This window comes from Aspergillus sydowii (genome assembly GCF_001890705.1).
Source record: "Aspergillus sydowii CBS 593.65 unplaced genomic scaffold ASPSYscaffold_7, whole genome shotgun sequence".
Taxonomy (NCBI): domain Eukaryota; kingdom Fungi; phylum Ascomycota; class Eurotiomycetes; order Eurotiales; family Aspergillaceae; genus Aspergillus; species Aspergillus sydowii.
Genome location: NW_024467865.1, coordinates 559,381 through 587,176, shown reverse-complemented (window position 1 = coordinate 587,176; position 27,796 = coordinate 559,381). Strand labels below are relative to the sequence as shown.

The window sequence follows — 27,796 nt, the reverse complement described above, 5'->3', positions numbered from 1 at the left end:
TTCAATTTTTCCCCATTTGGCCGATTGCGGAGCCACGGAGGGGCAGAAGTTCGTGATTCATTCCTCTACAAATCTACTGTTTCTGCTGTTTCTTCCCCAGCATATCCCACCTGACAATTCAAGATGTGGAATTCTCGCAAAGTCGGTGTTCTAGGCGGAGGCCAGTTGGGCCGTATGTTTGTCGAATCCGCCAACAGACTGAACATCCAAGTCAACGTCCTCGATGCGGAGAAGGCCCCGGCGAAGCAAATCAGTTCGCACGACGACCATGTCACCGGTTCATTCAAGGAGCGCGAGGCTGTGAGGGAATTGGCGAACAAAAGTGATGTTATTACGGCCGAAATTGAGCATGTTGATACCTATGCTCTGGAGGAGGTTGATTCTCAGGTCCAGATTGAGCCCAGCTGGCAGGCTATTCGCACAATTCAGAACAAGTTTAACCAGAAGGAACATCTCGCAAAGCACGGTATTCCAATGGCGGAGCACCGCGAGCTGGTTGAGAATACTCCGCAGGAATTAGCTAAGGCTGGTGAAGAGTTGGGCTACCCACTGATGTTGAAGTCGAAGACCATGGCATATGATGGACGCGGTAAGGATTATATTAGGATTCCAGAACTCGGAGTGCTAACAACATTCTGTTGAATAGGTAACTACCGTGTCAACTCAAAGGAAGATATCCCTGATGCCCTCGAGTTCCTCAAAGGCCGCCCACTGTATGCGGAAAAGTGGGCTTATTTCCAAAAGGTTAGGGTTTAGCCATTTCCATTTCCAAATTTCCTCTAATGCAATGAACCGTTAGGAACTAGCCGTGATGGTCGTGAAAACCAAAGACTCCGTTTTATCCTACCCCACCGTTGAGACCGTACAAGAAGACTCTATTTGCAAGCTTGTCTACGCCCCCGCGCGCAACGTCCCCGACGCTATCAACCAACAGGCCCAGAAGCTTGCACGCAAGGCTGTTGCAACCTTCGAAGGAAAGGGTGCCTTCGGCGTTGAAATGTTTCTCATGGACGATAACAGCTTGCTTCTTTGCGAACTTGCGTCCCGAGTCCACAACTCCGGCCACTACACCATTGAAGGGTGCGCCCTCTCCCAATTTGATACCCACCTCCGCGCCATCCTAGACCTCCCCATCCCCGCGGAGAGCCTCCAAATCCGCCAACCTTCTATAATGCTTAACATTATTGGCGGCTCTGCACCAGACACCCACCTCAAAGCCGCCGAAGCGGCCCTTTCCATTCCCAACGCCTCAATCCACCTCTACAGCAAAGGCGCCGCCAAACCAGGCCGCAAGATGGGTCACATCACAGTCACCGCACCCACAATGCACGAGGCCGAATCCTACATCCAACCCCTTATCAACGTCGTCGACGAAATCCGCTCCCAGCGCTCCGATATCAAAACTAAGCCCGCCCCCTCAGGGCCCATCAAACCCGCTCCGCAAGTCGCCGTCATGATGGGCTCGGACAGTGACCTGAAAACCCTCGTCCCCGGCCTCAAATTGCTCAGGGATACCTTCGGCATCGAGCCCGCTGTCGATATCACATCCGCCCACCGCACCCCGACCTTTATGGCTGAGTACTCTGCTGCCGCTGCTGCGCGGGGAATTAAAGTTATCATCGCTGCTGCTGGTGGCGCCGCTCACTTACCCGGAATGGCCGCAGCACATACGGCGCTGCCTGTAATCGGTGTCCCTGTTAAGGGTAGCTCCCTAGATGGCGTGGATAGTCTGCACAGTATCGTGCAAATGCCAAGGGGTATGTACTCCTTTCTTTCCCTCTTTCCGCCCGCATTCCCCAGATCACGATTCGGAAATGGAGTATGCTAATACAGGTATCAATATAGGGGTGCCTGTCGCTACAGTCGGTATCAACAACAGCATCAATGCTGCGCTGCTAGCTGCCCGAATTATTGGCGCCTTTGACCCGACTATCCAGCGAAAGGTTGAGGCGTATGCTGAAAGCGCTAGAGTAGAAAACATGGAGGTTAAGAATACTAAGATGCAGGAGTTGGGGTGGGAGAAGTATTTTAACCAGATGCCGTGAGGGGTGTTTCTTCTATGTTTACAAGAAATGAGAAAAGTCGGTTATATAGAGGATTAATAGAGGCGATTTGGTTATTATTAGCTACCGAATTAAAGAAGGGAATACAAACAGAACACATGGGTACTCGATCAGAACCACCTATATAATGAGCGATTAAGTAAAGACATCATCGCATAAAGCATATAGTACAAAGGAAAACAACATGGGGAATCCAGACAACAAAGCAGAACGTTTGCGGCGATTAGGTATACTGTGACAATAAGAGAGGATAGAGGCGTTATATAGATTCGCCAGCATCATCCATGATTATTCTCGACTCGTGAGAAATCATGCGGTCTGAGGATTGAATGCTGTGTGGGTTCCTGAAACAGTAGCAGTACCCTGAGCGGTGGTGCCGTTGACATCGTTGGCCAAAGTAGAATCATAGTGCTTGGCCTGACCGTTGGTCACTGCCGTACCGCCATTAGTTAGGCTTGTGCCGGTGGTAGCACCGTCAGCTGCGCCGCCGGTGGCATTGCGATCACGAAGTCTGGTTTCGGTAGCACTGTGCGGCTTACGAGTGATCGCGTCGGGCTTCGGGATGTCAGTAGACTCAGATGCAGAGCCGATGCTGAAGATGGGAGACTCCCAGCGCTCGCCCTTCTTCGCAAGTTCTTCGTACTCGCTAGCCTTCGTGGTAATGCCGCCAGGGAGCTTGATGTCCGGGAAAAGAGAGCCACTGAGCGTGGTAGTCGTCTGCACCTTAGTATCGCGCTTGGCAGTCTGTTCGGCGCTTTGCTGAGCCTGGCGCTTGCGTTCCTCCATTCTGGCACGGAACGCGCTCATATAGCGGTTGTATGTATTCGGAGCATCCTGAGGATTCTCCTTGATCTCCTGGGCAGCTCGCTCCTTGGCCCGCTTGGCTTCCTGATGCACTTCATATGCGAAGGCATCGCCCCTGGTGAAGGCATCGCGGACTTGCTTCTCAAGGACCTTCTGGAGAACAGGGCGCACAGTGCGGAAAAGCAAGGGCTTGAAGACCGTGAAGAGAACCTTGTGCTTAGATTTCTTGAGCTTAATGTCAATATCGTCAATCTTAACGGAAACCTTGTCAAGCTTGACAAAATTCTGGCGGTCCTTCTTTTGAGCATTAGATGCTGCGATTTTGAAAGAGAAGCCCTCGCCCCCAAGGAAGATATCCATGACACCAGTATCGGTGATGGACGGGAAGCCCTCTTTCTTGTTGATGTAGTAGCTGACATCCCTCAGGTCGGCCTGAATACCAGAAACGGAGATCATAATCTAGATTTGGTCAGCACGGAAATACAAATAAATAAACCCATGAATTTGCAAGGATATGTTACCTTGTTATCATTCTTGCTGGTGATCTTCTTCCGACCCCAACGGTGGTAGTTGTCGCTTCCAAATTCAACAACGTTTGGCATGAGGTTGTCGCTCTCGATCACCAAGTTCTCGATGACTACGTCGGCCATGGCATCTTGCACTTCGATACGAGGAATGGGAACATAGCGAACATTTTCGAAGATAGACGGAAGGATGACGTCGGTGAGGTCCTTGACGAGGTGTTTCTTGAACTTGACATTGCCACTCTCATCGCGACCCAGGTCAGTGAACAGTTTCTCCATGGAGTCACCGAACGCCTTGTTCTGGCGATCCTGGTTGAATTGGTCACCAAGGAACTTGACCTCGTCGAAAACGCGATCGGTGTGGTTCTTGTAGCGGTCACGCAGCAAGAATCGGCCATGGTCAATCAGCTCATCATACTGGCGGTTCCAGGCATCCTCCAAGACGTAGCCCTGTTGCTGCAGAGTTTTACTATGGGTAGAATGTTAGAATCTCCAACCACGACTTGACGCCGACGAGCTTACCGGATGAAGCTGTTCATGTTCTTGAACCATCCCTTGAGTTCAGGGTCTTTGTCTGCATCGCGGTAGATGGTCTCCAAGGAATCGAAGAGGTCATCCATGGAAGTGCTGTTGGCGAAGCGTTCGATCAAGGTCTGCAGCAGGTTAGCAGATTGTTCTAACTTATGCAACTGAATGACAGACCCTCAGGCTCTTTTCCATGTTCTGGACCTTGCCTCCTCCGCGGGTGTCCTTGACGCTGCCGGTACCTTCCTTGATCGCGTGTCTTGAACGACTGCCGTACTTCTCGGCTAGATCAAGCAGTGTTTCAATCGCTTGCTGGTCTGTGACCCCGTTAGTACTTATCTCTAGAATTCACAGACATTGATCACGGCTGGGATCTGAACTTACAGTCACGGTGACCCTGGATCTCCATAATAACCTTCTTTAGACGATAAACAGCCTGATCACGACGTTCCTGGGGAAACTTATCGGACAGATAGTTCTTGGTCCTGTTCTTGTATTCTTGAGTACGGCTTGAGACGCTCGACTTCTGATCCTCGGGAACCTTCGACTGCGCGTGTTCAGCGGCAGCGTTGACGCCAGCATAAGGGTCAAGAGTGGAGCCAGTAGAGCCAGCCTCGACACCGGTGTTGGCGACATCAGCTGCGTCGTCCTTCTTCTTGCTGAAGCGAGACTTGATCTGATTTTTGTACCCAGAGACATCCGGCTTTTCATGCCAAACGTTGTCGTCGGCAGGTTGGTCAACCTGGGACAGTTGCTCCTCAGATGGGCGGACCTTGTTGGCAGCCTTCTGCGAAGCATCCCCAGCTATATCGCGCGCGACGACCAATGCATCGTTCACTTTGACGGGTTAGATAGGTGTCGCATAAAAGCAAAGACGGCAGTTCACTTACGAATCTTTCGGAACTCGCCATTGGTGATAATCAAGGTCCCGAGTGACTTTAGTCCCTCCTTGGCCTTGGCGGCATCTTGTTCGGCGGAGTCTCTGGTGCCAGCGATCTGTGGCTTCTGCACATCATCGCCGGAGATGCGCTGCGCGTCCCAAATAAATTCTTGAAGCAATTGACCGTCGTTCTTGCTAAGGATGAGTTTCTTGGATTCCTCAATTACCTTGCGGAGATCTTGCACAAGGATTCGTCCTTCCTCGGAGAGTTCTTGGGACGGTTTGGCGAGTGCCTTGGAGTTCAGGGCGGAGTTCAGGGCAATATCGCATTGCTTGTTCTGTTGTGTGAAAAGCAGTTAGTAGGCGAATATATCGCGAAGAGCTCTGCTGAGGATCATGCTTGACTCACAGATGGAAGCTTTCCATGTTTGAACGCCTGGTAGATCCCGAACAGCTGCAGCTTCTGGTTGATATCCTATGACCAAAAGTTAGATGAGAGACGGCATTTTCGAACTTCAGCACGGGAAGTCACACCTTCTCCTTCTGCCTGGGGTCCGTAGGAACATTTACTCCACGAGACGGCATGATGAAGTGCGTCGGGCGACGAACAGCCAAGTGAGGGTGTGATTAGGTTTATTAGGGTACGTATTATCGATTATGACCTTCAATTTAGGGAGCGGAAAGAGGGAGCCAGGTGAGACCGGGTGCAAAATAAACAAACCAAGGGGGTAAGGAGGTGCGTAACTGGGGTATCACTGGAATGAGAAAGGTTGTAATGAGTTGGAATGCAGGTGAAATTAGGTAAAGGGCAGGAAAGGGATTGAAGTAGGGGAAAGGGACCTCGAAATCTTATACGGTCTGGAGCCATGGATTCAGAGTCAAGACTCGAGCTGCCATGTCTCCCTTGACGTCAGACTTTCGTTGGCCGTGTAACGCCTTCTGGGAAGTGAAGATCGCGAAGTATAAGACCCCAGCATGAGATCATCTCAGTGTGATCAGCAGCGATCTGTTCGAACCACTGAACTCTGTCCGCCTTCCAAGGCATCCATGTTTTCTTTCGATTCACATGCTTGCATTCCTGATTCGGTGGTCCTGACCTGCAATGGAATTACTGGATTCGGCGATGCGTTGGCCAGCCTGCGTTGGAGCAAGGAGCTGAAGGCAGGTATCGACGCGGTGGCAGCTATGAGCTTGGTGCATTGCCAAGAGGCCAGCCAGGCCGGTGACGACTAGTCGAAGTCTCCAATGGAGGGAGACCAGAGGAACAAAATTAGGTCGTAGTGGTATCCTCCCTCGGAACCGTGCCATTAGCGCTCGGAAATCCAAGTTCCTGGAAATTTAGTCAGTAGTTCAAAAGTTGGAATTGCTGTGGCTGTGGTGGTGATGTTCAAGTGGGTCATTATGTGACGTCATCACTTTCCCGTCCACCTCCACTCTGCTCCTACTATTACCAGTAGTTTTTCCCACCTCGGGCAGCTTAATTTTTCAGGGGGCATGGACCAGGCATGGATCATAATTATGGAGCTGGTGTTCTCCATCGCTATGGAACGGCAGAGCAGTGGAAGGCTGAAGTGGAATCAGACTCAAAAGTGCTTCATTTCTCATGATATTTTCGCTATACCCCAGTATATACCACTCCAAGATCGGATCGTAAGAGAAAACATCCCATCGCTCAGCTTATTTCCCCACCACCGACAAAATGAAAGCCACAAATACTCGTACATGGTGTTTTTAATCCGTCATCTTGACATTTCTTAATTAAGTTTCGGGTCGCATCCTGTTTCTATAGGCTTCGCTAAGTGAGCAATGCAATGAAACCAACGAGACCAACCATCGTGTCCAGACACCAAGAGAGATAAGAGATACCCCGTAAGATTTTCGGTTTCTAGCCAAGTCGGAACGAGGACGACTCCGGCCACTTGCTGCTAGCCTTCTCGGCGTAGGAGGTTTTTGCGGCCTGACTGCTCCCCCACTCGCCCAGTAGGTCTAGACCAGCAAGGGCTGTCTCAAGTGACACAATATCTGCATCCAGGGTGGAAGTAAGCTCCTTTTCGTTTTGCTGTTTTGACTCAGGGTTCAGAAGCTGCTGGCAGGTAAGATATGCATGTCGGTGTGGAATGCTGTCCTTGTGTGCCGCAAGGAATGCGCCGTTCCATTCGTCGAGCTTCTGTGCCTTGGGGAGGAGAGCCTCAAACTCCGCATCAACAACTTCCGCGACCTGCGGAGGAAGAGGCTCAGAGAGCTTGTTAAAAGCTTGGCGGAGTCGGAGCAGTTGAACGTGGAGGGCGGGGTTAGATGCGTCGATGGAGTGGGCCGCTGAGAGACATTTGAGAGCAAGTGCATATTTACCTAAAGTGTATAGATGCGTAATCAATCTTATGTTCACGTGCGGGAGGTGATATTTTAAACTTACCCCTGCGAAGGTATACCTCGAATCCAAGGCATTGAGATTCAATATCATCGCCACAGTACTCCAGCAAGGGTGTCAGGAATTTGGTCGCTTCTTTTAGCGGTTCCTGTGTTTGTGCAAGCTTATTACCGAGAGGATCGGGGTCCTCTTTCTTGACCTCACCGTCGGCGCTCTTGGGGTTGGCAGCGGCCTTTCTAGCAGCGTCCCGCTTGTCTGCTTCGATCTTCTCAAGTCGTTGCTGCTCCTTCTTGGCCTTCTTAAGGGCCTTCTTGCGTTCAGCGTCATCACCCGCATCGGCGCCATTGATTTCGGGAAGGGGCCCGTGGGCGAGATCCGGTTGATCGTGAAGAAGCAAATAAGCCTTGATAGCAGAACGTGCCATCCGCGCGTAAAAGGGATGTTCGCGCAGACGATCTTCCCAACGAACCATGTCAACATAGGCCCGGATCATTCCCTTCCGCAGAGAGAAGCTGTGGAAATCGAACTGATCTTCTTGCCACACGTCAAAGATATTGTAGACAGCGTGAAGCCGCTTGAGTGCGAGTCCAAGCTTCCTCTGCCTCAAATACGCCTCGCCATCTTCGGTTAGGTACCACACACATTGCATCTCATGAAGGTCACCCATAGCGCCCCCAAAGGTCTCATTACGGGTAAATTTACTCATGTTATCGAGAGCCTTGTCATTTTCGTTGTTGCGAAGTTGGTATTTGGCGGCCTTCGAGTTGATGTGGCGGTCCTTTTCGTCCATTTTTCTGGCGTTCTCCATTTCCTCTGCGGCCTTCTCGAGATCGCCATAATGCTTCCAAATTCTAGCCTTGGTCATCTGATACTCCACAGCCTTAGGTGACAGTTCAAGGGCCTTGTCCACGTTTTTGAGGGCCTTGGACAAGTCACGGCTCAGGTAGTAGTTGTAGTGCTGTGCGAGGAAGTAGTATGCGGAGGAGAGGAATTCGTTGTTGTCCTTGGCAGACCCATCGGCCGCACCATTCGATTGTGGGGTTGAAACGTAGCCTTCTACCAACTTTTGTACTGTGTCGCGCTTGCTAGGGTTGGTGTAGAGAAGCTTTATGTTCGCGAAAAGCGATGGCACACCCTTCTTGAGCATACGTTGCAAGTATACATCGGACGCCTGTTTAAAATCATCTCCCTCCAGGAAATCCAAGGGGATTCTGCGAGGAGCATCACCACGCGGGTACTTTTCAGCCCACGAGTCATATTCAGCCTTGAGAGCTTTATGGTCATCACTAGGAATGCCCTTGGCCTTGATCAACCCATCATAGTACATGGAATTCTCCGAGTTTCGTTCCAGGAGAGCTGTATAGGCTGCGGCCGCTTCCTCCTTTTTGTCGAGGCGTAGGAGGTAGTCCGCTTTCATTTCCATTACAGCGAGCACATCCGAGACGCGGTATCCCACAGACTCGAGATGTTCCAGCGCCTTCTCAATGTTCCCTGACTCCGCAATAATTGTGTTCTTGTACAAAGTCGCTTCGGAGTGTTCCATATCTGAAACAGGCGGTGGAGTCTTCAGCGTCTCCTCGTATGTAGTCAGCACCTTTTCAGCCTCCTCTAGATCCCCAGAGAGGTGATGTGCGATAGCAAGGGCCGTCCAGTTCTGTCGGAATCCGGGACGAGCCTGTAGCATACTACTTCTGCTCTGTATGTAGCCGGAATAATCCCGCATTTGCATCTGGAGGAGGGCGAGGTCGCGCTGGATGGGCTGGGATTCCGGCTCGATCCTCAATGCAAACCGGTAGGCTTTGATAGCTTCCTCGTAGTTCTTCTCCGCCCGATAAAGCAAGCCGTACACGTGCCAGCAGATATGCGACTTCATGTCGTTCTTGAGAGCTTCCTTGGCCAGGGCGAAGGCCTCCTCTTGTTGTCCTTGGTTGCTCATGATAAGTGCTTTCATCGCTAACGTATCACCATGGTTTTGGTTTTTTCGAAGGATTTGTTCGGCGGTTTTGATGCCTGTAATTCTCCCAAAAAGAAAGGAAAGGAAAAGTATGACAGTCAGCCTTTTACGTCCGCCCGCATGAAACATCGACCACCAGCGTGGTCAATCCGGCATTGGGACTCACCCTTTTTGTACTGCTTGTTCTCATAGTGGCGAACGACCTGTCGAAATAGGGAGGCGTCCTTCGAGCTCAATTGCTGCGGCATGGTGGGCGTTGCAGAATTGTCGGCGGAGTTTTGTTCAGGTGGTCGAGGGAAGCTGGCTGGATGTGCGCGGGGGAAGAGAAAAGCGGAAACGAGGAGCAGCAATCAGGCGCCGATAAGCTCAGCGCCGAGGCCAACACTAATCCAACTTTCAATTCTCTGAGCTCGATTGACAAGCCAGACCCATGCTGAATTCTTCAAGCCACCTGCTGGACATCTCATACAAATTTTCTGTCGCGCTTCAGCCCCGGGGGTTGAACCGACCTTTCTCGAGAGCATCCCGGCACAGGACAAAAACGATTATCCGAGACGCTTTCGTACATCACTGCAACCACGCAACACCAATAACGACTCGACGCGAACAACTATTGAAGGAGACTTCAATATCACAAACCAGAACTAGTGATCGGACAAGTGATGGCGATCTCCAGCACGAGATCCATTTGGGAGTGCGTTTCTAATGCATGGCTGAATTCTTGGTGGAATGCGCATCGAAAAGCCATCAACCGATAATCTCATTTGGCACACGAGATAATCTGGGTGTCCCAATAGTACTCGGGTTACACGCAGATTCTCTATCTCCTGCAGAATGTGCCACCATTGAACGGCTTGGGTCAGGTTCTGACAACAGACGCAATCATCCTGTCGAAAGTTATATCGGGGTTTGCGGATTTGCCAGTCCAATATTGACGCAACGATTATAACCCAATGTTTATCGCTAACCCTGTAGCCGTGAGGACCAGGAAAGACCGCTTCTCCATATTCGGGCCTACATATATTGCCCAGCTCGAGACACCCAGGTAAAGAAGCCAGGTTCAAAACGACCCAGACTTCGTGTCTGGATTTCTAGCGAATCAGAGCCCTAGGAACCTTCTTCACCTGTGCATCTTGGTGTTGAAATGTTTATGGGTTTGTTATCCCGAGAAAAAGGAAGGTCGTACACGGTCCGCCTGATATGGAATATATCTATGGTCTGGAAAAGTCGATCTCAAACTTACCACTTTTGGTCAGACCCGCAGCCGGCATATGCAATGTCCCATCTATGCGCTTAACAGTGTGACCCTGAACAAGTCTTGCTGCAGGCATCCCCGGAGCCCCAGACTGATTCTGTCACAGTCAGACCCCAGCTGCAACGACATCAGAACCAAACCCCCGCGTTTTCGGCTGCCCCATTGCTTTACTGACAAACCAGCGTTCTGGTAGATGCTAACACCGGTCAACTAGTCACAGATCATGGTAGTATCTAGAATAATTCGAGCCAAAGGAATAATCTAAACCGTCTACCACTTCATGCGTCCTTGAATTGGAAAGCAAATCATTTCAAGGATACACTGCAGAGCATATTTAGAAGGGGAGTTTTGAGTCCAAATAACCTTATATACACATTAGATACAGAATTGAGATGTCGAGGGAAATCAGCGCTTTTGAAACCTTCATTATGCTTTCGTCGTGACATGCATCTCTTTAAAAGGAAGCTCATCGCTGATTTCTTTCACGCCACTTATTGAGAGCTTCCTCCCAGCCCTCGGAGGTACCGCCGCATCGTTCCGAAACGAGTCCCCAAGTTCGTGAGCGTATAATCTCTTCAACGGTCCGCTGATTCCGCACCAGATTCGCCAGGGACTCCGTGCGAGCCTCTCGTGGAAAGAACCTTGCAGAGTACGGATCCAACCGCTCATCTACAACACGTTCTCGATCTCTCGCAGATTCCGTCTGCCGAAGTATAAGATCCGGGTCATCCGGATCAGGGCTCGTAGCAACGCCAGCGCAATATGTAAGCACATCCGACCTCGTCTGCCATGACGGAAACAGTACTTTATCCTTGAAACCCTGGCAAGCGATGGGGTCCATTACTCGTCCAGCTTTCGAGTCTGTCTGCCGTACAGCTGTCGAGGACGGATCGAAGCCCTCGCGGGCGGGCGTGAATAGCGCATTCAGGTTTTGGGTTATCGAGTCATCTATCGTGGATCTGGAAAGGCTTAGGAAGTCTGTTTTCAATCCGTGTGCACACCGGTAAGTTCTGGCTCTGTTGCTTCGTAACGGAACGAAACCGACGTAGGGCGCAAGACATACCTCGAAGTACCCGCTCATTGAAACAGAATTGCGGACTCAGCCCTGGAGCCGGTGTAGAGGAAGCTCGTGGCATCTTCCGACTCTCAGCAACCCCCCTTTGCTGCTCCGCTTTCGCCGCTGTGCTCCAGAACCACTCCAGATTGGACGATCGAAGTCCGACGAAGAACTTAAGAAGCGAGTGGTTTGATTCCGGGAGAAACAAGAGCGAACCAACCAGAGCTTAATATGAAATGTTAGGTGTCAAGTTAGCAAAGGATATAAAGTATTTGCAGAGGTTATTTCGCGAGTGAATGCGCGTTTTGCGAGATTTTACTTGTCGAGAAAAGCATCGGATGTCATTCAGAAACCACCCACTGATGAGCTGCTTTGACGTCATGTGACTTCGTGGCCCATAACGCGTTGAAGCTCGTGTTGAGGAGCCGACAACCTTTTTTCAACCTGAACTCATCTTTTGCAGCTTTTGTTTATCATATCCGTCTGTTTGAGCGTACTTTTGGTTACAAATAGAGCGATGCCCGAGCTAGCAGAAATCCACCGCATTGTGCACTTCATCCGCCAACATCTCGTCGGCAAGACCCTAAGCAAAGTGTCCACTCAAAACGATGATATTATATACGGCAAAGTAGGCACTAGTGCGGCCGAATTTCAAAAGGCAATGGAGGGCAAGAAAGTGGTTGGTGCCGGGCAGCAGGGGAAATACTTCTGGATCGCAATGTCTTCGCCACCGCACGCCGTAATGCATTTCGGCATGGCAGGGTGGCTCAAGATTCGCGATGCTGATACATACTACTACCGGACGGACAAACCAGAGGATAAGCAGTGGCCTCCCAAGTATTGGAAGTTTCTCCTAGAAACCGATGAAGATCCAAAGACCGAGGCAGCCTTTGTTGATTTCCGCAGATTGGCGCGGATCCGATTAGTGGACTGCCCGGCGGACGAGATTCGAAAGTACACTCCTCTTAAGGAGAACGGGCCAGATCCTCTCGCCGATGAGGAAGTGGTTACGGAGGACTGGTTAGGTGGTAAGCTGAGGAGCAAGAAGGTCCCGGTCAAGGCGCTTCTTCTTGATCAGGCGAATATCAGTGGCATTGGCAATTGGATGGCGTTAGTTTGCTCTGCGAGATTGGATATTTTGGTCGATTAACTGACTGTTCGATTCAGCGATGAGATTCTATACCACGCTAAAATACACCCTGAACAATACAGCAACACGCTAACGGATGATCAAGTCAAAGAACTCCACTCCGCCATTCATTATGTCTGTACAACCTCTACCGAGGTATTAGCGGACTCAGACAAGTTCCCTGAACACTGGCTGTTCAAACATCGATGGAGTAAGGGCAAGAAGAACAAAACCTCCGCCCTGCCAAACGGGGAAAAAATCACTTTTCTCACTGTGGGCGGCAGAACCAGCGCTGTGGTTCCAAGTGTGCAGAAGAAGACTGGTCCTGTCGCCGGTGATGTGAAGGAAGAGGATGGAAGCAGTGGTGAGCCTGAAGCCAAGCGAAAACGGACAGCACCGAAAAAAGAGACACCGAGCACCGAGGGAAAGGTGGCGAAGGAGAGCAAGCAGACAATCAAGGCTGAAGATGATGAAGATGGAAGCAAAAAGAAAGAGAGTTCAACAACAAGACGGCGCTCAACACGGAACAGAAAGTGATGATGTTTTGGCGACTCGCATCTCGTCCTTTGTCTGCCCTTTTTAAACCGAAGGCTGGCCAGAAGTTTGATAACCGTGTATTGATGCTGCCGAAGTAGTTAAACTAGGAGTCCGTCCAATTTCCTATGAAAGACCGTAAAGTTGTCGTCGCCCTGGTTTGTATCCTTCAGCACAGCAAATATAATGTTGTTAAACCACCCTCGGAACTCTTGCTCTTGTAAAACGTCAAACCAACAATTCGCTACCTCTTCATTCGGGTTCCTGAAAGCGCCACACCCCAGGGCACCGAGAACAAGGCTGCGGTGCCTATTATGCACGGCAACGCGTAGAGTAATTCGCATCTTCTCCATCATCATCATCCGGTCATCGGGGTCCTGATATTTAGGCGGAGAGACGTGAGTGTTGACCGCTGGATTTCTGATGGCCGCCACACTGACAACGCTTACGACAGGCAAACTTTGAGGTCGTTGGATATCCATTATTTGGTGATTGTTATTGTAGTTTCCGCGGAAGACCACAACCGTTGGTGAATAAATGGCTTCCCGCAGCTTCAACGGATAGAATCGTTTCTTGAGTGTTGCGCTTAGGGTGCTTCGATAGCAGAGAGCTTCCTCTTGGGCCATGGATCCTTTGAGCCAGCCGCCACCAGCGTTATATTCACTGGCCATATTGAGGACACAAACAGGTTTCGTATCCCCATTGTTAGCTGCTCGTGAGTTGGTAAGTTGAATAGCAACATCGTAGCTGTCACGATCGACAACCTGCACTCGAGTACTGAGGTTTGGAAAGAACCTTGAACTCAGTGGAGTATACCTGCTTTGCATGCAAATGTATCCAGTAGGTGGAGCATCTGGTCTGAGCTGGAGTACAGTAGGAATGTGTTTGAGGGTCTCCTGTGCGGTTGCCTGGAGAATCGCCCTTCTATTGTTGGATGCAGTACTGAAGTTTAACATCGTTTGATGAGGTGAAGAAGATGTCATTGCCGCTTTTCGAGTGGGAATCAATAACCTCTTGAAGCACAATAGCTAAACAGATATCTGACTCATTTGAGAGAGGCTGAGTTATCTTGGAAACTCGTATGCGGCTAAGATAGGCAGACGCTTGTGTTCAGCCGGGCAAGGCAACCTACCCACTATTGGGTGAATGAGAGCGTGGGAGACTTGATGGATATTATGAGTCATCATCTACCATTAACTAGTTATTGTGTGTTTTCACCACAGTACTGACATATGAGCTAATTAAATTTACAGGTACAGTTTGTTCCTTCAGACATTGATACAAATATTGCCTGAGGCAGAAACTTTTGCTTATGTCAACACAAGTCTCGAATGCGCGAGGGCCGAGTACGGTAAATGACGTAATTCAGAGAAGGATACGCTGCGATCCGACGATGTTCGTTCTTCGCGATTCGACGATGACCAATCTAGATCGGCAGGCGCTCGGAGACTAATGAAAGTCCAATCGTTGGAGCAACGCAAAAGGTCATTTAAACACCGAGAGCATCCCGGCATATTCTGACTCTAGTCATTGTTTTGTTCACTACGAAGTCATGCTGCCAGTACTCCGTCAAAGATCAGCTTACAGACGACTACTCACCCTTCGACCTCCGGTCACATTGAGAACAAAGTTGTCATCAGCCTCATTGTCCATAGGAAGACCAGTTTCCTGTTCAATCTCTGAAACCAGAGCCGTGCACACTGGACCAAGGAAACGAGAACCAAGAATGTCCAACGAGCCGAAAGTTGACCTAGCAAAGTTCCTTAACCCTTCTGTACCAAACCGCGTGTACAACTTCTGGTTCCAGCATGTCGAGAATGACCAAAATCTCACGCTCCCAACACAAGAAGTGTTTAAGCCATGGTTCACCAAGAACGCCGGCTTCGATCTTGAATGCGCGTGAGACACCCATGGCCTACGCTTCAAGTCGGTTCTAAAATTATACTAATATAAAGCAGAACTCAATTTAAGCCAATCCTAGCCGCCATACACCAAGCACGCCCAGAGCTACAGACGCAGAAGCAGGTTGAAGCTCAAGCTCAGCAAATCCTGGAACTGGTCAACCCTGGATCCGCGTTAGACTGGCTTGGGTTAATAATCCTCCTCGATCAACTCCCACGCAACTGCTACCGCGGTGAAGAAGCAGCGCTGGTATTTTCATTCTTCGACCCCATCTCCCGGGTCATTGCCCTTCGGGCTTTCGAAAAGAAAATTGAGTACAATCCGGAAGTACGCTACCGTCTTGCCTTGCGACACTGGTTCTATCTCCCATTGATGCACTCGGAGAATTTGAGCCACCAGGAACTCATGCTAGAGAAATACTGTGAAATGGATGGAGATGTTCATCGTCTTTTAGATGAGCAGCTGACAGACGGGCTAGGTGAGAAGGAACTAGCCGATCGTGAAATCCTTGTGAGCAACAGGAAAGCCGCCGAGGCGATCTCGGCACTAAATCTCAAGTTCCAAAAAGAACATTATGACATTATTGCCCAGTTTGGACGCTACCCCTACCGAAACAAGGTATTAGGGAGGATAACAACGCCAGACGAGGAGAAGTTCCTCCAGGAAGCGAACATCTCATTTGGTTGATTGCTCATCTATTCCATCATGCTGCCACCACTTGTACATAGTGCCACATACACGCATCCAGCATATACTAGTATACACCAGAACATAGACACGTATGCGTACGCAATACACTGACATCTACAAATCAACCATCCTGCCTACCACTCCCAGTTGTTGCCGTTCTCCTGCATGGTATGGAAGGCCTCAAAATAATCAACCCTAGCATCCCCACGCCTCTCATACTCCATTTGTGCAGCAATCTCGCCCGCAACCCACTCACCGTATAGCTGCTCCAACCACGCCAAAACTATATCAATCCCCACAGTACTATTACCGCGCGACGCAGTCCAAATATTCTCATGGACCATCCATCTCGCGCCAGCAGCCCAGTCAGCATGCGAGTCGACCTGTGCTTTCCACCCATTCACTATCTTTTCAAGCTTCTTAGCATTCTCAAGTCTCTTCTTCTCGTTGGTCTTCTCCTCCTCGGTCTTCTCCGCTTTGGCCACGGACTTTGTATCCTCTTTGTTGGCTGGCTGGATACCCAGCTTACCATTTTTGCCGTTCTTGGTCACCGGCTTGGTATTGAACAAATCGGAGTGCGCCACAAGGTCGCACCCCTTCCGAATTGCAATCAGGTATTTGAGGTGCGGGTAGGCGGCCGTAATGAAGCTGATCGCGGCTTCGATGGGCTCGCTTCCGAGACAGTGGGTGCCGGGGCCTCCGGGAACAATGAGAACGTCGAGGGCCGGTGCATCGGCGAAGGTATGTGTAGGCACGATGGACTGACCGACGGATTGTCTCGCAAAAGGGGATTTGGTTGAGACCGGTTCGAGAGTGTGTGAGAGGATGGAGAGTGTGATGTGGCATTTGGAGGAGAGTGCATTCAGGCAGTCCATGGGGCCGAAGGCATCGAGTGCCTCGAAGCCCGGGAAGAGGACGAGGCCAATGCGAAGGGCTTGTGGGCTAGATTTAGCGTCGGTGCTGGACTTAGTTTTGGATAAGGCCCAACATTTTGTCAGTTTGGATGTGGGTTGCTTGAGTGGAAGTTTGTCGAGGAGATATGTATCTAAGACCTGGTAGGGATGGTGAGAGAATGAAGCTGTAGGTGAGGGCCTGGGGGGAACTTACCAGTATCGGTAGATGCTGAGGAAGTATACGGTCAAAGAATGGATGAGATCCATTAAAGCAGAGTTCCTCAAAAGAAGAAACCTCTATTTATACCTGGTAGAAAGGCTACTAAGGATAAGCGAGCTATCCTTGTCCAACATGAGTGAAAGGCCACTTCCCCTCCATGCAAACGGAGGATGCCCGCACCTCGATGTCTAGATTGGTATAGACATCCACAAACCCATGTGGATGAAGTGCTAGCGTCCTCCGTTTGTATGGAGGGGCACCACCTGGGAATTGAGGTCCTCGTTACACAGTTCTCCTCGCTAACCACCAACATAGCAGTTCCTCAACTGGATGATTGTACGCATCAAGACCTTGTTCAATTGGCAGCGTAGTTCAGTAATTGGCCTATGTATCACTTTGGCCCTCTATGAAGAACTAGGGTAAATTCCGCCAGCAAGTGGGACTGCGCATGCCTTTAGATATTTACTGAGAAAAAAATCTTGTTTGGTTCTTTCACTGGTACTAGGCACATATCTATCTATCTAACGAACAAGGCCTGGCTCAATGTGGCTAAACGCACGCCAATCTACAAAGTACCATTCTGGTGGATGCCAACAGTGGACTGACAAATACAGGGAATACTAGAAATTTAATGCCTCAGCAACAGGCGCTTAGAACACAAAAGCGGCAAACAAGCCAACCGCCCCAAGACCAGCATTGAATTGCAGCGAGCCCGCAGCATTTCCATCAGTTTCTGTAAAGTTTGATGGAGTGTTTGATGGTGAAGGCGATAGCACCTGCGTCGATGAAACCAAAGTGGAGCTTTGAATGGGGCTGGAGGTGTTTGAACTTGAGCTGTACGTCGATCCTCCGTCATGCACGCCAGAGGTATGGCCGGCAGGGACCGGTGTCGAGGTAATTGTTACGCTTCCGCGGTCGGTTGACGCGATGTCAATGTTCTCATCGTCGTCCTCATTCTTATCGACAGTTCCGGTAGCAGTAGATTCAGCACCTGTCTCCCTCGCGGTCGTCTTCGTGGCAGTAGCACCTGGCCCGTACCCCTCGAGGTAACTGGGCTCGTAGGTCGCTGTCCCGGTGTAGTTTGGGCAAGCCGGGTTATCATACTTGGGAGGTGCACGGCCGCCGCCGCAGTCGGGGATGTCGCAAATCTCGCCAGTGTCTTCAATGTACCAGATCATCGAAGCTTCGTGCCATTGGTTTGTAGTCGCAGAGGAGATGCAGCCCTCCAGATCGGTCCGGGCATTTGCAGTACCCAGGAGAGAGAGGGCAGCTGGAAGGAGAGAAAAGAATGTGGGCTGCATTTTGGAGGTGTCTGATGGTTAATATTTGTATAGGACTTGTGGTGGAGTAAGACAGATGTGGAGCGTTAGAATAAAGTATAGTATAAAGAGTGGTTCAGTTGGATTGTTGAATGAGTGACTGATCGATTGAATTGAAAGAGAGGGAGAACTGAAGCAAAACAAGCACCGGTAGAGTGAGAGAAAAGCTCATCGCACGAGGCAGCCACGGAGGAGACTTCAGGAACCGGCGGCTTTATATCACCTTCTCTTTCCGGGCCAGGCCCGGCGAATGGAGCCCCAAAGGAACCCTAAGATAGGCTGCCCCTTAGCGCCAAAAAACCCTATCGAACTGGATCTTCGACAAGGCAATAGGTTCAGAGCCCAATCGCCTGGATCCTACTAATATCTAGCGCTTGAAACCCAAGCGATGGCGCTCCTAGGCATGTACTGAAATCTCCGCCCCCCAAATAGGGGTTGTTGCACTTGCACGTGAATCTAAATATAACGTTTGCGGCTTGCCAAACTCTCGAAATTAAGAAGCAGATGAAATACAAAAAAACAGCCTGGTATCACTCTATGTCTATGCTCCGTGCAATCCTATGCAATATACCATATGCGAAACGTAGTACAAACCGGGTATATATCGTAAAGCGTAACATCCAACTTCGATCTACCAACCACCACCAATTTTCCCCGCCAACTCAACCACTCGTGTAGTGTCATTCGGCGCCGCTGGCTTGCCAACATCGCTTTCCACCTCGCGGTATGTCGTGTAAGCGAGAGTTGAGAGCGGTATGTCCGTCATTGCGGACCAGTACTGCATTGCTTTGTGGATTCTGCGCTCATTCTCTGCGACGGAGAGTGGCTGTGAGCAGTCCATCTCATCTTCTCCATCCGACTCAGCTGAATAGTAGGCCTCGTCCACGCGGGCAAGCCACGCGCGCTGCTCATGTGGCGACGGCTTTGAATCCTCAGGCGCCGCTAAGCTACCGCTTGGTGTACTGATTTCCCGAGCATCTTCAATCCGTATCTGACCTCCACCATTGGTACAGCCACCGGGGCATGCCATAACCTCCACGTATGCATAATCTGTGCTTGACCCCCCACCGGCTCCGTTCCGTGATACAGGTTGCCGTCGACTTCCGGGTGCTGAACCGGCGGGTACCTTGGCTCCTGGAAGCCTGGATACTCGCGCGGGCTTAAGCTTTCGGACAAGGTTTTGGATGTTTCTGAATCCATAATAACGGGCGGCTTTCAGAATTTGTTCACCTCCTGGTGACACCAGAGTGTATTCCACAACATCCGCATTTCGGCCTCGCTGAGTAACAATCTCGCTTCCTGGGTTGCGTGCTTGAAAGGCCAGGAGCACGCTATGAAGGTAGCCTCCGGAGCTACCAAAGGCAACTGACTGTCCTGACGGCGAATTGTTCGAGAAAAGGAAAGTGTTGAGGGTCGGGTCAGGGAAGGAGGGGTGTAATGACGGTGGGGGAGGATTCATGGGTAATGTAGGAAGTGAAATTCCACGCGACGACGCTAGGCTTAGAAGCTCACGCGAAGTAATGACGCAGTCAACGTCACGAACAGGAGTGTTGGGCTCGCTCGAAGAAACTTTATTCCAAGCAGCATCGGTTAACTCTTCCCGACTAGCCTCGAGCTTCTTATCAAAGCAAGGCATGACTGCCAAGTGCCAAATACGAGAGGCGGGTACACCAAGCTTCTTGCTGATGGTTGTCTTCAAAAGAGTTCCCGCCAGAGCCTGGGGTGATTTCAGTTTTGATAGGTGGGGGAGGATGAACGGATGTGTCTTTTCAGCGTAGCAGATCCAGCCTGGGCATGCTGATGAAAGGATGGGTCGTTTGGGCATCGTTGAACCGTCAGCATTCAATGTCAATGACTGGCTGACCTCATCGGCTGTCAAAACCAAGACCGCATCCCTCAAAGTATTGGTATTGATGACCCAGGTGAAGCCACTTCCATGCTTGCCTCCCGCCCTTAATCCTTGCGGACCACTCAGAAATTGATGGATTATGTTATTCGCCTCCTTCTCCGAAATTCCGTACGTGGCTGCCAAACTTGCGCGTACCTGAGGACTGACGCTGGCAACGAATATCCGGCCATCATCTGCTGCCTGTGTATTATCCTCCACCATCGTCCCACTCTCGTTGCTAGTCAATCTGATCTCAGGGTGCGCATCGAGGGTATTCAAAACCTCGGCGTGCGACTGCATCGAAACCAGTACCGCCTCAGCGGACGTCACACAGCCGGAACATGCGAGGCAATCGGTAAGGGAGATCTCCGCCGGAGGTAGGTTCTCTGGTTGTACTTTGTCTTCTGTGGTAACTTCATATGCATTCTGTTCAAATGCCAGTCAGTATTCATTCATTCAACTTAGGCAAACCGCTGACTTCACCTCTAGATCTGAAGCCTGCTTTTGCGGAAGAGATTCAACCGGCTTTATACAGGCGACTCCTGGAGAAATGAAGTCGTTCAGGTCGTCTGCGGAGAGAATGGCGCTCATTGCAGCTGCAGGGAACAATCCCTCCGGATAGTGACAACGAAAGTATACAAGTGCGGGGCTGCAGGCCTGTGTTTTATAATCGGTAGGAATCGATTAAAGGAGAGGAGGACGAAAATAGCTATATAAGATGAAGGGAAGAATCAGAGGAGAAGGTACAGAGAGAGATAACTAGTTACGTGGAGAATGTATGCTTTGTCATCTGCGTGGCGACGAGCTCATTTTGATGTTAAAGCTCCGCGGGGGACGAATCGACGATAAGAAATTATAATCGGTCCACGCATGATTTCCAATCCCGGCATCGGAGCGTAAGGTCACATGACTATCTAGCCACCATCGTCAATTAGGGACTACCGATTCGCCGAAGCCCTTCAAACGCCAACATTGGTTTTGCAGTTCTTGAATCCATGTATCTATGATAACAGCTGCTCACTTGAAGTCGAGGTGCGGTCAGGAAGACTAACTTAGATTATCTGCACTAATTTGACAAATTACATCTGCTTACAATGTTTATTTTTATCCCTTCTCTCACTATGGATCCGAAATAGAGGCAAGGTGATATGTTGGGTACTTTGCTAGTATACTAGGATATAAGGAATACACTGGCAAAGGTAGGTGAGAAACCTAGGTTTGTAAGTATTCCGCCGCTTCTCTAGCTGCTCTCTCAATGTCCTCGAGGTTACTGCACGCAGCAAATATGAACCGATCCGGACGGACAATCACATACTTGCTACCTCCCAGTGTTTTCCCAAGGTATTGCATATCATAGTAACGTGGTTCGGGGCGTCCGTCGCATAACGAGGACACTGTTAACTCCGCCGCACTTGCCAGTTGATACACTGAGTACACGCCCTGCCCACCAGTTGGGTTCCAATCTTGGTCCTCAACAATATATGTGGTTTCGTCGATGCGAATTTCGCCTCGTGAAAGCCTCTCAATGGCAAATATTATATTTCTAGCGGACGCAAGCTCACTAGGCGCTTGAAGATAAACAAGCAGTTGGAAGAGTCCCTTCTTGGACGGATTGAAAATGATATCGTCCGTGAAGAAAACCTCCCCGGAACTAGACTTACAGTACACCTGAGGAAGACATAATCCCCCGTTGAGATCGGGGATGAAGGGCATCCCTGGCGAGAACTGGTAGCGGACCATGCCGTCCTTCCTGGGACCGAGTCGCAGCTGTCGTCGCCAGCTAGGGACCAGTTTCATGATGAGCAGGTAGCATGAGCGGAGGAATATCTTCAGCGGGTTTGCCTCCGAGACAAATTTTCCATTTGCAATGGTCGAGGCGAGAGATCGTTGTAGCTGCTGCTTGCGCTCCAGATACCAGCTTTCGAGAACGGTATTGTGCCTTTGAGAGCTGAGTTCACCCTGGCGGCAAAGTAAAGCAAGGCGCCAGGCCAGGGATGCGGCATCTCGAAAACCAGACGCGATACCTTGGCCGCCGACTGTTCGCAGGGTTAGCTCAACCACTCCAATCGTTTCAAACTGAAAGCATTACATGGAGGGAAAACGTGCGCTGAATCACCACACAAGGCGACTCTGCCGTGAGACCACTTGTTGCAACAGCGCGCAGAGAACCGGAACGGCCTTGACCGAAGGATGCGGATGCAGTCTTCGGGGTATTGTACGTCTTGCGAAAGTCTGGAAGCACGTCTCAGGTATGCGTTTCCAATGGTTGGTGTGGTTAAACGATGCTTACCCATACTGCTGTCCTGTATGAGTAAGGTAGGGAAAGATGATGTCTCGTGTCTTTTTGAACGAAGCCATTTCATTTCCGTCTTCACCATCCAAAACAACAAATTCGAATCTCCAAAGCCGATCTGATGGGAGGCCAAAGCGCCCGCAGACAGATGGACGGCTTGGATTGCATAAAAAGCGAAAGTTTGATGGAAAGAAAAGATCGTACACCTGCTCTGGTGTGTATTTAAGAGACCACAGCGGAAAATCGGGGTGCGTTTTCTGTGTAGGTAGGGCTATCTCCCAGTTCAATGCTACCCATGTTTCGTCATAAAAAGCTCTGTATATCGGTCAGCGCCTCATGGGATGACGGGATTTATCTGAGAATACTCATGAGCTTGCTCCATTTGTATCCCTAGGGGCTCAAGATAGTTCTTCCTGGTAAATCCTGTCTTGCCATCGGCCCCGACGAAGAATCGGGACCGTATAGAACGGACCTCACCGTCTTGGTCTCGGTATCGACAATACGTCCAGTCTTCATCCTGCTGGATTTCCACAACAGTGCAATTGGGTTTGAGTTGACAGAATCCCGAAAAAGCCATGGCGTCTCTGAGGTGTTTTTCCAGAGTCGGTTGTTTATGGCAAATGAAGCCAACATGGCCAGTGCCTCCCTCTGTCTTCAAGAAAAATATTAGAAATATACATTGGAACTGACGAACTAGTTCAATCCTGAGCATTTATCGGATCACAAACCGTAGAAAAATCCATCTCGACAGTTGCCTCCCGGCTGAGATCTTTCTGTGTCCCTCCAATGAATTTGAAGATGTTCATGCCTAAACTCTACATTAGTATACCTTGTATGCCACGACTTCAAGCTCACATACAGGTTCCAATCTCGGTATAAATTTGCTTGTATATCCCGATCCCTTGGAGAAAACGAATCCCATCTTCATCGAGCGCAATTCCTCGGGGGTCTGTCGTTATCCCGCTTTCCTTCTCGAGCACGGTGTGTTTCACAGACATCTGGCCTAGGTAGCTCGATAGCAGGGCACCTGTTGGTCCGCACCCGCAGATAACCACGTCAGTGTCCTCACATCCATCAAAAGTGTTCATGATGCGTAGCGGTCTTAATTCGAAAGGTTTCGAGAACGCTCAGGGATGGTGGTTGGTGGTTTGGCAGAATATATCGACTGCAAGTGGGAGACCCGGTCGGCTGGTGCGTAGTCCTACCATGCGCATAACTCGACTTGGATTTGGGGGCCGTGGAGATGTACTAGATCAGTTCATTCCTGCATAGTGGGAATGTCTCAACTTCCTACTTTCGGGCTTATTGTGGGACAGCATATTGAAGTGCGGGACAATCAACCTTCTTTGGTGGGGATGTGGGACAATTCTACGTGACAGACGAAAAACGGTTAAGGTGTTTATTATTCAATCAAACCTGAGAGTATGAAATTTATAAGACGGCCTAGTATGGTCAGACACCCATTTCCTCCCCCAAAGACCCGAAGGGATAGGTGGTTGTCCGAGAAGAGTACACCACGATCATGTCCGCTCCATATTTGTATTTTATTCCTAGCTCTGAACCAGCTGTTCGAGTCGTACTCACTAATCCAAATATTACCCTTGTTCAAGGATATAGAAACAGAATCCATGTTCTTTCTCCGCAACACAATGGGCCAATAAAATGGCTTAAAAGCATGTGATCTTTCCGGAAAATCTGAATGACTAATCAGTTTTGGAAAAGATCGACGAACAGCAAAGAAAAGAAACCGACAAGAGTCATCCAAGCCTCCCTCACAAGAAACCGTCTCGCACCCGACTGAATACTGTCTGACAGTCTGAATACCCCTACTTTAAGTCACTCGCCACCAACAATCCCCAACCATGTCCCGCGAAGCCTACCAAGTCCCCTCCCTCGGCGGCGGAAACGCCTTCACCAACGACAATCTCGGAGCTGGTTCTCTCGACGGCCCTATTGTCGCCTACCTATGCGGTGAATGCAACGCCCGCGTATCTCTGAAGCGTGGAGATCAGATCCGATGCAAGGAGTGTGGACATCGTGTTTTGTACAAGGAACGGACGAAGCGGTGAGATCATCTCTATGCGTTTATGGCGGGGTGGAATGGGTTTGATACTGACTTTCGACTGTGTAGGATGGTCCAATTCGAGGCGCGATGAAGCGCTGCATTGAGACGCGTTGAACGAATTTGATTCTATGACACCCTTCTTTGTTATAATTGTTATGTGCATTTTGTGGCGCTTTTTGGAGTTGGGATTAAAGCGTGAAGCATAGAGTCGCGGCTCCATGAGAAGTATCTACGCAATGATATTTGATACGCTACAGGGGATCGATCGTGGAAGCCGGATATATTCTGATTCCTATACGCAGTATCTGCCTGGGTAAATCAGATTGATACGGTCCGACATGAGTCCCATATACCCACTTTTTCCCTGATTTTGAAGATTCCAGTCACCCAAATTGATATTCCCAAAGTATCATTGCATAAAATAATTTAAATATAAAAGGTAAATATCCGAAGGCGGTGCTCATGAATAACTCTACTAGAGTTTGTTCGAAACCTCGATGAAGTTTTCAAGGGATCTAAGAGCGGAGCCGCTCTCGATGGCCCAGCGCGCTCGTCGGACACCTTCCTTCCAGCGACAACCACCTGGACCACGCTCAGTAATTACTTGGCCATCGTCCCCAGGTCCCATGCTGGAAGTTTCAGATTCACAAATTCCAGAGGTAACCAAGAGTGCTGCTACGTTCATAAGAACGAAGCTCAAGATTGGGTCATCCCTGGACAACTCATTCCGTAGGATGGACATAAGTTTTGCCGCATTTTCCTTGGGCATCTTTCCTCCATATACTTCACTTAACGGGTAGCTTGGTAGGCCGAAATCCGCCGGCTCTAGTTGAAATTCCTCTTGTTTGGCTATTGTGCGTGGGACGATGTCCTCGTCCTCGTCATCCTGATTTGACTCATCGAAATCGGGGTTAGGGATCTCAGAGAGCCTCCAGCAGTTTGTTTTCCCTGCACAACTAATTTCATCCAAGTCTTCCGCGCCGCAGACAACGAGGCCTTTTTTGACGCCGTTCTGGCGCAGAGCCTCCACAAATACAGGCCCGAGAGCCTGGTAGGCCACACCAACCACGCGAGCTTCTATGGCCCAATCGACAGGGTTTGCGAGCGGGCCCATGAGATTGAAGATTGTCCGCAACCCAAGACTTCGACGCACAGTATCCGAGTACTTCATGCCATAATGGAAATTCGGGGCGAACAAGAAAGCGTAATTCGACGCAGCATACACTTGGCTAAGATTCTCAGCAGAGACAGCACTGATCTTGGGAGGGACGGGAGAAATGGCGTTCAAGACGTCAGCGGACCCGGAGAAAGAGGTTTGCGCACGGTTCCCATGCTTGGCCATGACGAGGAGGGGAGAAGCGAGAATCGAAGCAGTCGTTGAAATATTGAAGGTAGAATGGGAATCACCGCCTGTTCCGACAATGTCGCACTGCGTTGAGAAATTAGGCGTCAGAATATTCCATAAAAATAGCATTTCATTGTTTGAATATATACTAGGCCACCCTTATAGTTTCCTTCATGTTTTCCCCGAGATTGGATCGCTTGCGTTAAGGCTGCCTTGTCGGTATGAGAAGCCGCCTCCCTCATTCGATATGAACATTTTGCGATAACTTCAGCATTCTTGTCCAGTTGGGTCGAATGTAAAAGTGTAAGAAGAGCTGCAGTCTGTATATCCGAGAGACGATCCTCAAAAATTAAGGCGAATGCAGAAGCTATTTCTGTAGCCTCGACGGCAACTTCGGACGCTGGATACGCAAGTCTCTTGAGGAGGGGGCTAATGGAGATGCTCTCCGGCTTTTGGCGAGTTTCAGCGGCCATTGGGGCTCAGTGTTGGACCAAAAAGAATCTAGAGACTTGAAGAGCGGTGGCCCAATGTCAATAAGTCTCAATTCCTCCGGTAGGCGTGGTCGCTTTATAAGTTCGATTCGGGTCATCCAACTAACTTACTGGCGATCGCCGGTGACACATACTTACCGCTTTCAGCAAAGCTCGGGAACTCGAGACCGGAAAGGATCCGGCAGAAACACACCGCCACAAACACGCGCTAGTCCAATTTGGGCCATAAGATTTCGTCCGTATTATTTTTCGCTGGTCCGATCTTGAGACACAGTTGTTGCTGGCATTCTGCCATTACTTTGCACGAAAGGTTCTACACGCTACCTGGAGTACACGAGAAGTCTTTCTGCCGTATACAAGTGTCCGTATTGAATTGCGTTACATTTTTCACCCGCAATGCCTCCACGGTTACGTCTCGCAAATGCGCGGGTTCCTCAACCCGCCCGGTGTCAAAGACTCCTCTGTCAGTTCGATATCTCTACCACAATTCGATATGCTAGTACGGCAACAACACCTGCTCCTTCGGTCGAACAAATGACCGTCTCTCCTCCTCCAATTGCCAGATCCCCCCCGTCACAGCCGCCATCGCATCGCAGGCCCGAGTTCAGACGTTCTCAGCTTCTCCGACAATACACCTCTCTCATTCGCACCACTCCTCTTATGGTCTTCCTACAACATGACAACCTCCAAGCAGTCGAGTGGTCCGCAATCCGACGCGAACTGAACAAAGCCATGCAGAAGGTGGACGATAAGATTGCGGCAGAAGGCCGGAGTGCTCCGCCCTTGGCTCCCCATATCAAGGTCCAAATCATCCAGACAGGCATATTCGAGGTTGCTCTACGTATCGTGGAATATTTTCGACCGAGCCAATCAACACTGGAAAAGGGCAGGGCCCCCAACGCGAACGACCCAGCTACACAGACATCCGCCGAGATCTCGCTTGCCGGATCCAGGGACGACCCAACCTTGACGCACGATCTCTCGCGTGCTGCCCAGGCCGCTGTGCGCAATATGAAGGGGAAGCATGAGCTATCCACTCTTCTTGTCGGACCTATCGCTGTGCTCTCCATTCCGCAAATGTCCCCAGAACATTTGAAGGCTGCCATGTCCGTTCTAGCTCCTAAGGCATTCGGCTACCCTGCGCCCACCCGAAGAGCGAACCCGGATTGGCACGAATTTCCAGTGCAGAATGGTCTGAACAAGTTGAACGTCCTTGCTGCTCGTTTGGACAACCAATTGTTTGATGTCGATCAGACGAAGTGGGTTGGGAGTATTGAGGGCGGTATTGACGGTCTGCGGTCTCAACTCGTTATGGCGCTGCAAAGCATGGGATCTAGCATTACGAATGCTCTGGAGGGAGCTGGAAAGAGTTTGTATTTCACTCTTGAGAGTAGGAGAAGTGTGCTTGAGGATGAACAGAAGGATGGCAGTGGTGAGGGTGAGAATAAAGCAGAGTAAGCTGCGCTGCTGTCTTGGATATCTACCTGTATAATAAGGACCTGTATTTTCGAGATTGTTTGTAAAGATTATGATTGACTTCTAGGGAAATTCTCTCTTGTTGGCCCTAAATATCAAATTTCTTAACTCATGTTAACCT

At 50.0% G+C, this 27,796-nt stretch overlaps 15 protein-coding genes across 15 annotated transcripts; 6 read left to right on the top strand and 9 right to left on the bottom strand.

The window, feature by feature from the left end:
• Nucleotides 1-123: 123 nt before the first annotated feature.
• Nucleotides 124-2,045, top strand: ASPSYDRAFT_154583 (phosphoribosylaminoimidazole carboxylase ADE2; the record flags this gene model as incomplete). Its single annotated transcript, XM_040842383.1, has 4 exons — nucleotides 124-589; nucleotides 647-744; nucleotides 800-1,757; nucleotides 1,846-2,045. The coding sequence occupies 4 exons, from the start codon at nucleotides 124-126 to the stop codon at nucleotides 2,043-2,045; spliced, it is 1,722 nt and encodes a 573-aa protein (XP_040701327.1).
• A 327-nt stretch (nucleotides 2,046-2,372) lies between these two features.
• Nucleotides 2,373-5,381, bottom strand: ASPSYDRAFT_154092 (uncharacterized protein; the record flags this gene model as incomplete). The annotated part of the gene is made up of 8 exons (XM_040842341.1): nucleotides 2,373-3,326; nucleotides 3,389-3,860; nucleotides 3,914-4,044; nucleotides 4,094-4,233; nucleotides 4,301-4,753; nucleotides 4,807-5,134; nucleotides 5,206-5,271; nucleotides 5,331-5,381. The coding sequence occupies 8 exons, from the start codon at nucleotides 5,379-5,381 to the stop codon at nucleotides 2,373-2,375; spliced, it is 2,595 nt and encodes an 864-aa protein (XP_040701326.1).
• Nucleotides 5,382-6,617: 1,236 nt separating this feature from the next.
• On the bottom strand, nucleotides 6,618-9,596 carry ASPSYDRAFT_1057806 (peptide alpha-N-acetyltransferase complex A subunit NAT1). The gene is made up of 3 exons (XM_040839857.1): nucleotides 9,285-9,596; nucleotides 7,210-9,174; nucleotides 6,618-7,145 (listed from the first exon to the last, which is right to left on the bottom strand). The coding sequence occupies exons 1-3, from the start codon at nucleotides 9,364-9,366 to the stop codon at nucleotides 6,682-6,684; spliced, it is 2,511 nt and encodes an 836-aa protein (XP_040701325.1). The 5' UTR covers nucleotides 9,367-9,596; the 3' UTR covers nucleotides 6,618-6,681.
• Nucleotides 9,597-10,839: 1,243 nt separating this feature from the next.
• ASPSYDRAFT_59032 (MIX23 family protein) lies at nucleotides 10,840-11,509 on the bottom strand (the record flags this gene model as incomplete). The annotated part of the gene is made up of 2 exons (XM_040849625.1): nucleotides 10,840-11,351; nucleotides 11,437-11,509. The coding sequence occupies 2 exons, from the start codon at nucleotides 11,507-11,509 to the stop codon at nucleotides 10,840-10,842; spliced, it is 585 nt and encodes a 194-aa protein (XP_040701324.1).
• A 438-nt stretch (nucleotides 11,510-11,947) lies between these two features.
• On the top strand, nucleotides 11,948-13,096 carry ASPSYDRAFT_154358 (putative formamidopyrimidine-DNA glycosylase; the record flags this gene model as incomplete). The annotated part of the gene is made up of 2 exons (XM_040842363.1): nucleotides 11,948-12,540; nucleotides 12,598-13,096. 2 exons carry the CDS (start codon nucleotides 11,948-11,950, stop codon nucleotides 13,094-13,096), a joined length of 1,092 nt encoding a protein of 363 aa, XP_040701323.1.
• ASPSYDRAFT_46673 (uncharacterized protein) lies at nucleotides 12,809-14,315 on the bottom strand. Its single transcript, XM_040847284.1, has one exon. It carries the CDS (start codon nucleotides 14,074-14,076, stop codon nucleotides 13,195-13,197), a length of 882 nt encoding a protein of 293 aa, XP_040701322.1. The 5' UTR covers nucleotides 14,077-14,315; the 3' UTR covers nucleotides 12,809-13,194.
• Nucleotides 14,316-14,351: 36 nt separating this feature from the next.
• On the top strand, nucleotides 14,352-15,825 carry ASPSYDRAFT_46672 (DUF924 family protein). The gene is made up of 2 exons (XM_040847283.1): nucleotides 14,352-14,992; nucleotides 15,052-15,825. Exons 1-2 carry the CDS (start codon nucleotides 14,820-14,822, stop codon nucleotides 15,680-15,682), a joined length of 804 nt encoding a protein of 267 aa, XP_040701321.1. The 5' UTR covers nucleotides 14,352-14,819; the 3' UTR covers nucleotides 15,683-15,825.
• ASPSYDRAFT_59028 (uncharacterized protein) lies at nucleotides 15,820-16,845 on the bottom strand (the record flags this gene model as incomplete). Its single annotated transcript, XM_040849624.1, has 3 exons — nucleotides 15,820-16,073; nucleotides 16,215-16,627; nucleotides 16,793-16,845. The coding sequence occupies 3 exons, from the start codon at nucleotides 16,843-16,845 to the stop codon at nucleotides 15,820-15,822; spliced, it is 720 nt and encodes a 239-aa protein (XP_040701320.1).
• A 603-nt stretch (nucleotides 16,846-17,448) lies between these two features.
• ASPSYDRAFT_32661 (putative cell surface protein) lies at nucleotides 17,449-18,099 on the bottom strand (the record flags this gene model as incomplete). Its single annotated transcript, XM_040845001.1, has 1 exon — nucleotides 17,449-18,099. The coding sequence occupies one exon, from the start codon at nucleotides 18,097-18,099 to the stop codon at nucleotides 17,449-17,451; it is 651 nt and encodes a 216-aa protein (XP_040701319.1).
• A 649-nt stretch (nucleotides 18,100-18,748) lies between these two features.
• nar1 (iron-sulfur cluster assembly protein NAR1) lies at nucleotides 18,749-20,596 on the bottom strand (the record flags this gene model as incomplete). The annotated part of the gene is made up of 2 exons (XM_040845000.1): nucleotides 18,749-20,431; nucleotides 20,489-20,596. 2 exons carry the CDS (start codon nucleotides 20,594-20,596, stop codon nucleotides 18,749-18,751), a joined length of 1,791 nt encoding a protein of 596 aa, XP_040701318.1.
• Nucleotides 20,597-21,142: 546 nt separating this feature from the next.
• Nucleotides 21,143-23,667, bottom strand: ASPSYDRAFT_204990 (uncharacterized protein). Its single transcript, XM_040843873.1, has 6 exons — nucleotides 23,158-23,667; nucleotides 23,027-23,106; nucleotides 22,664-22,950; nucleotides 22,296-22,613; nucleotides 22,095-22,237; nucleotides 21,143-22,041 (listed from the first exon to the last, which is right to left on the bottom strand). Exons 1-6 carry the CDS (start codon nucleotides 23,384-23,386, stop codon nucleotides 21,218-21,220), a joined length of 1,881 nt encoding a protein of 626 aa, XP_040701317.1. The 5' UTR covers nucleotides 23,387-23,667; the 3' UTR covers nucleotides 21,143-21,217.
• Nucleotides 23,668-23,691: 24 nt separating this feature from the next.
• On the top strand, nucleotides 23,692-24,043 carry ASPSYDRAFT_1057837 (uncharacterized protein). The gene has a single exon (XM_040839858.1). The coding sequence runs from the start codon at nucleotides 23,723-23,725 to the stop codon at nucleotides 23,957-23,959; it is 237 nt and encodes a 78-aa protein (XP_040701316.1). The 5' UTR covers nucleotides 23,692-23,722; the 3' UTR covers nucleotides 23,960-24,043.
• Nucleotides 24,044-24,160: 117 nt separating this feature from the next.
• Nucleotides 24,161-24,454, top strand: ASPSYDRAFT_90795 (Rpo12/RPC10 RNA polymerase subunit family protein; the record flags this gene model as incomplete). The annotated part of the gene is made up of 2 exons (XM_040852385.1): nucleotides 24,161-24,363; nucleotides 24,430-24,454. 2 exons carry the CDS (start codon nucleotides 24,161-24,163, stop codon nucleotides 24,452-24,454), a joined length of 228 nt encoding a protein of 75 aa, XP_040701315.1.
• A 384-nt stretch (nucleotides 24,455-24,838) lies between these two features.
• ASPSYDRAFT_59025 (anthranilate phosphoribosyltransferase) lies at nucleotides 24,839-26,181 on the bottom strand (the record flags this gene model as incomplete). Its single annotated transcript, XM_040849623.1, has 2 exons — nucleotides 24,839-25,792; nucleotides 25,858-26,181. 2 exons carry the CDS (start codon nucleotides 26,179-26,181, stop codon nucleotides 24,839-24,841), a joined length of 1,278 nt encoding a protein of 425 aa, XP_040701314.1.
• A 414-nt stretch (nucleotides 26,182-26,595) lies between these two features.
• ASPSYDRAFT_154807 (mitochondrial 54S ribosomal protein uL10m) lies at nucleotides 26,596-27,657 on the top strand (the record flags this gene model as incomplete). Its single annotated transcript, XM_040842399.1, has 1 exon — nucleotides 26,596-27,657. One exon carries the CDS (start codon nucleotides 26,596-26,598, stop codon nucleotides 27,655-27,657), a length of 1,062 nt encoding a protein of 353 aa, XP_040701313.1.
• Between the last annotated feature and the right edge of the window lie 139 nt (nucleotides 27,658-27,796).

Excerpts from the sequence above, each read along its gene's own strand:
- ASPSYDRAFT_1057806 (XM_040839857.1), bottom strand. The coding sequence starts at position 9,366 with ATGCCGCAGCAATTGAGCTCGAAGGACGCCTCCCTATTTCGACAGGTC. Across the intron at positions 9,175-9,284 it reads GAACAAGCAGTACAAAAAGG|GCATCAAAACCGCCGAACAA; the intron begins GTGAGTCCCAAT and ends GGAGAATTACAG. Across the intron at positions 7,146-7,209 it reads CGAGGTATACCTTCGCAGGG|GTAAATATGCACTTGCTCTC; the intron begins GTAAGTTTAAAA and ends TATACACTTTAG.
- ASPSYDRAFT_46673 (XM_040847284.1), bottom strand. The coding sequence starts at position 14,076 with ATGACATCTTCTTCACCTCATCAAACGATGTTAAACTTCAGTACTGCA.
- ASPSYDRAFT_46672 (XM_040847283.1), top strand. The coding sequence starts at position 14,820 with ATGTCCAACGAGCCGAAAGTTGACCTAGCAAAGTTCCTTAACCCTTCT. Across the intron at positions 14,993-15,051 it reads GGCTTCGATCTTGAATGCGC|AACTCAATTTAAGCCAATCC; the intron begins GTGAGACACCCA and ends AATATAAAGCAG.
- ASPSYDRAFT_204990 (XM_040843873.1), bottom strand. The coding sequence starts at position 23,386 with ATGAACACTTTTGATGGATGTGAGGACACTGACGTGGTTATCTGCGGG. Across the intron at positions 23,107-23,157 it reads TTATACCGAGATTGGAACCT|GCATGAACATCTTCAAATTC; the intron begins GTATGTGAGCTT and ends TGTAGAGTTTAG. Across the intron at positions 22,042-22,094 it reads AGCGCACGTTTTCCCTCCAT|TCGGCGGCCAAGGTATCGCG; the intron begins GTAATGCTTTCA and ends CCCTGCGAACAG.
- ASPSYDRAFT_1057837 (XM_040839858.1), top strand. The coding sequence starts at position 23,723 with ATGAAATTTATAAGACGGCCTAGTATGGTCAGACACCCATTTCCTCCC.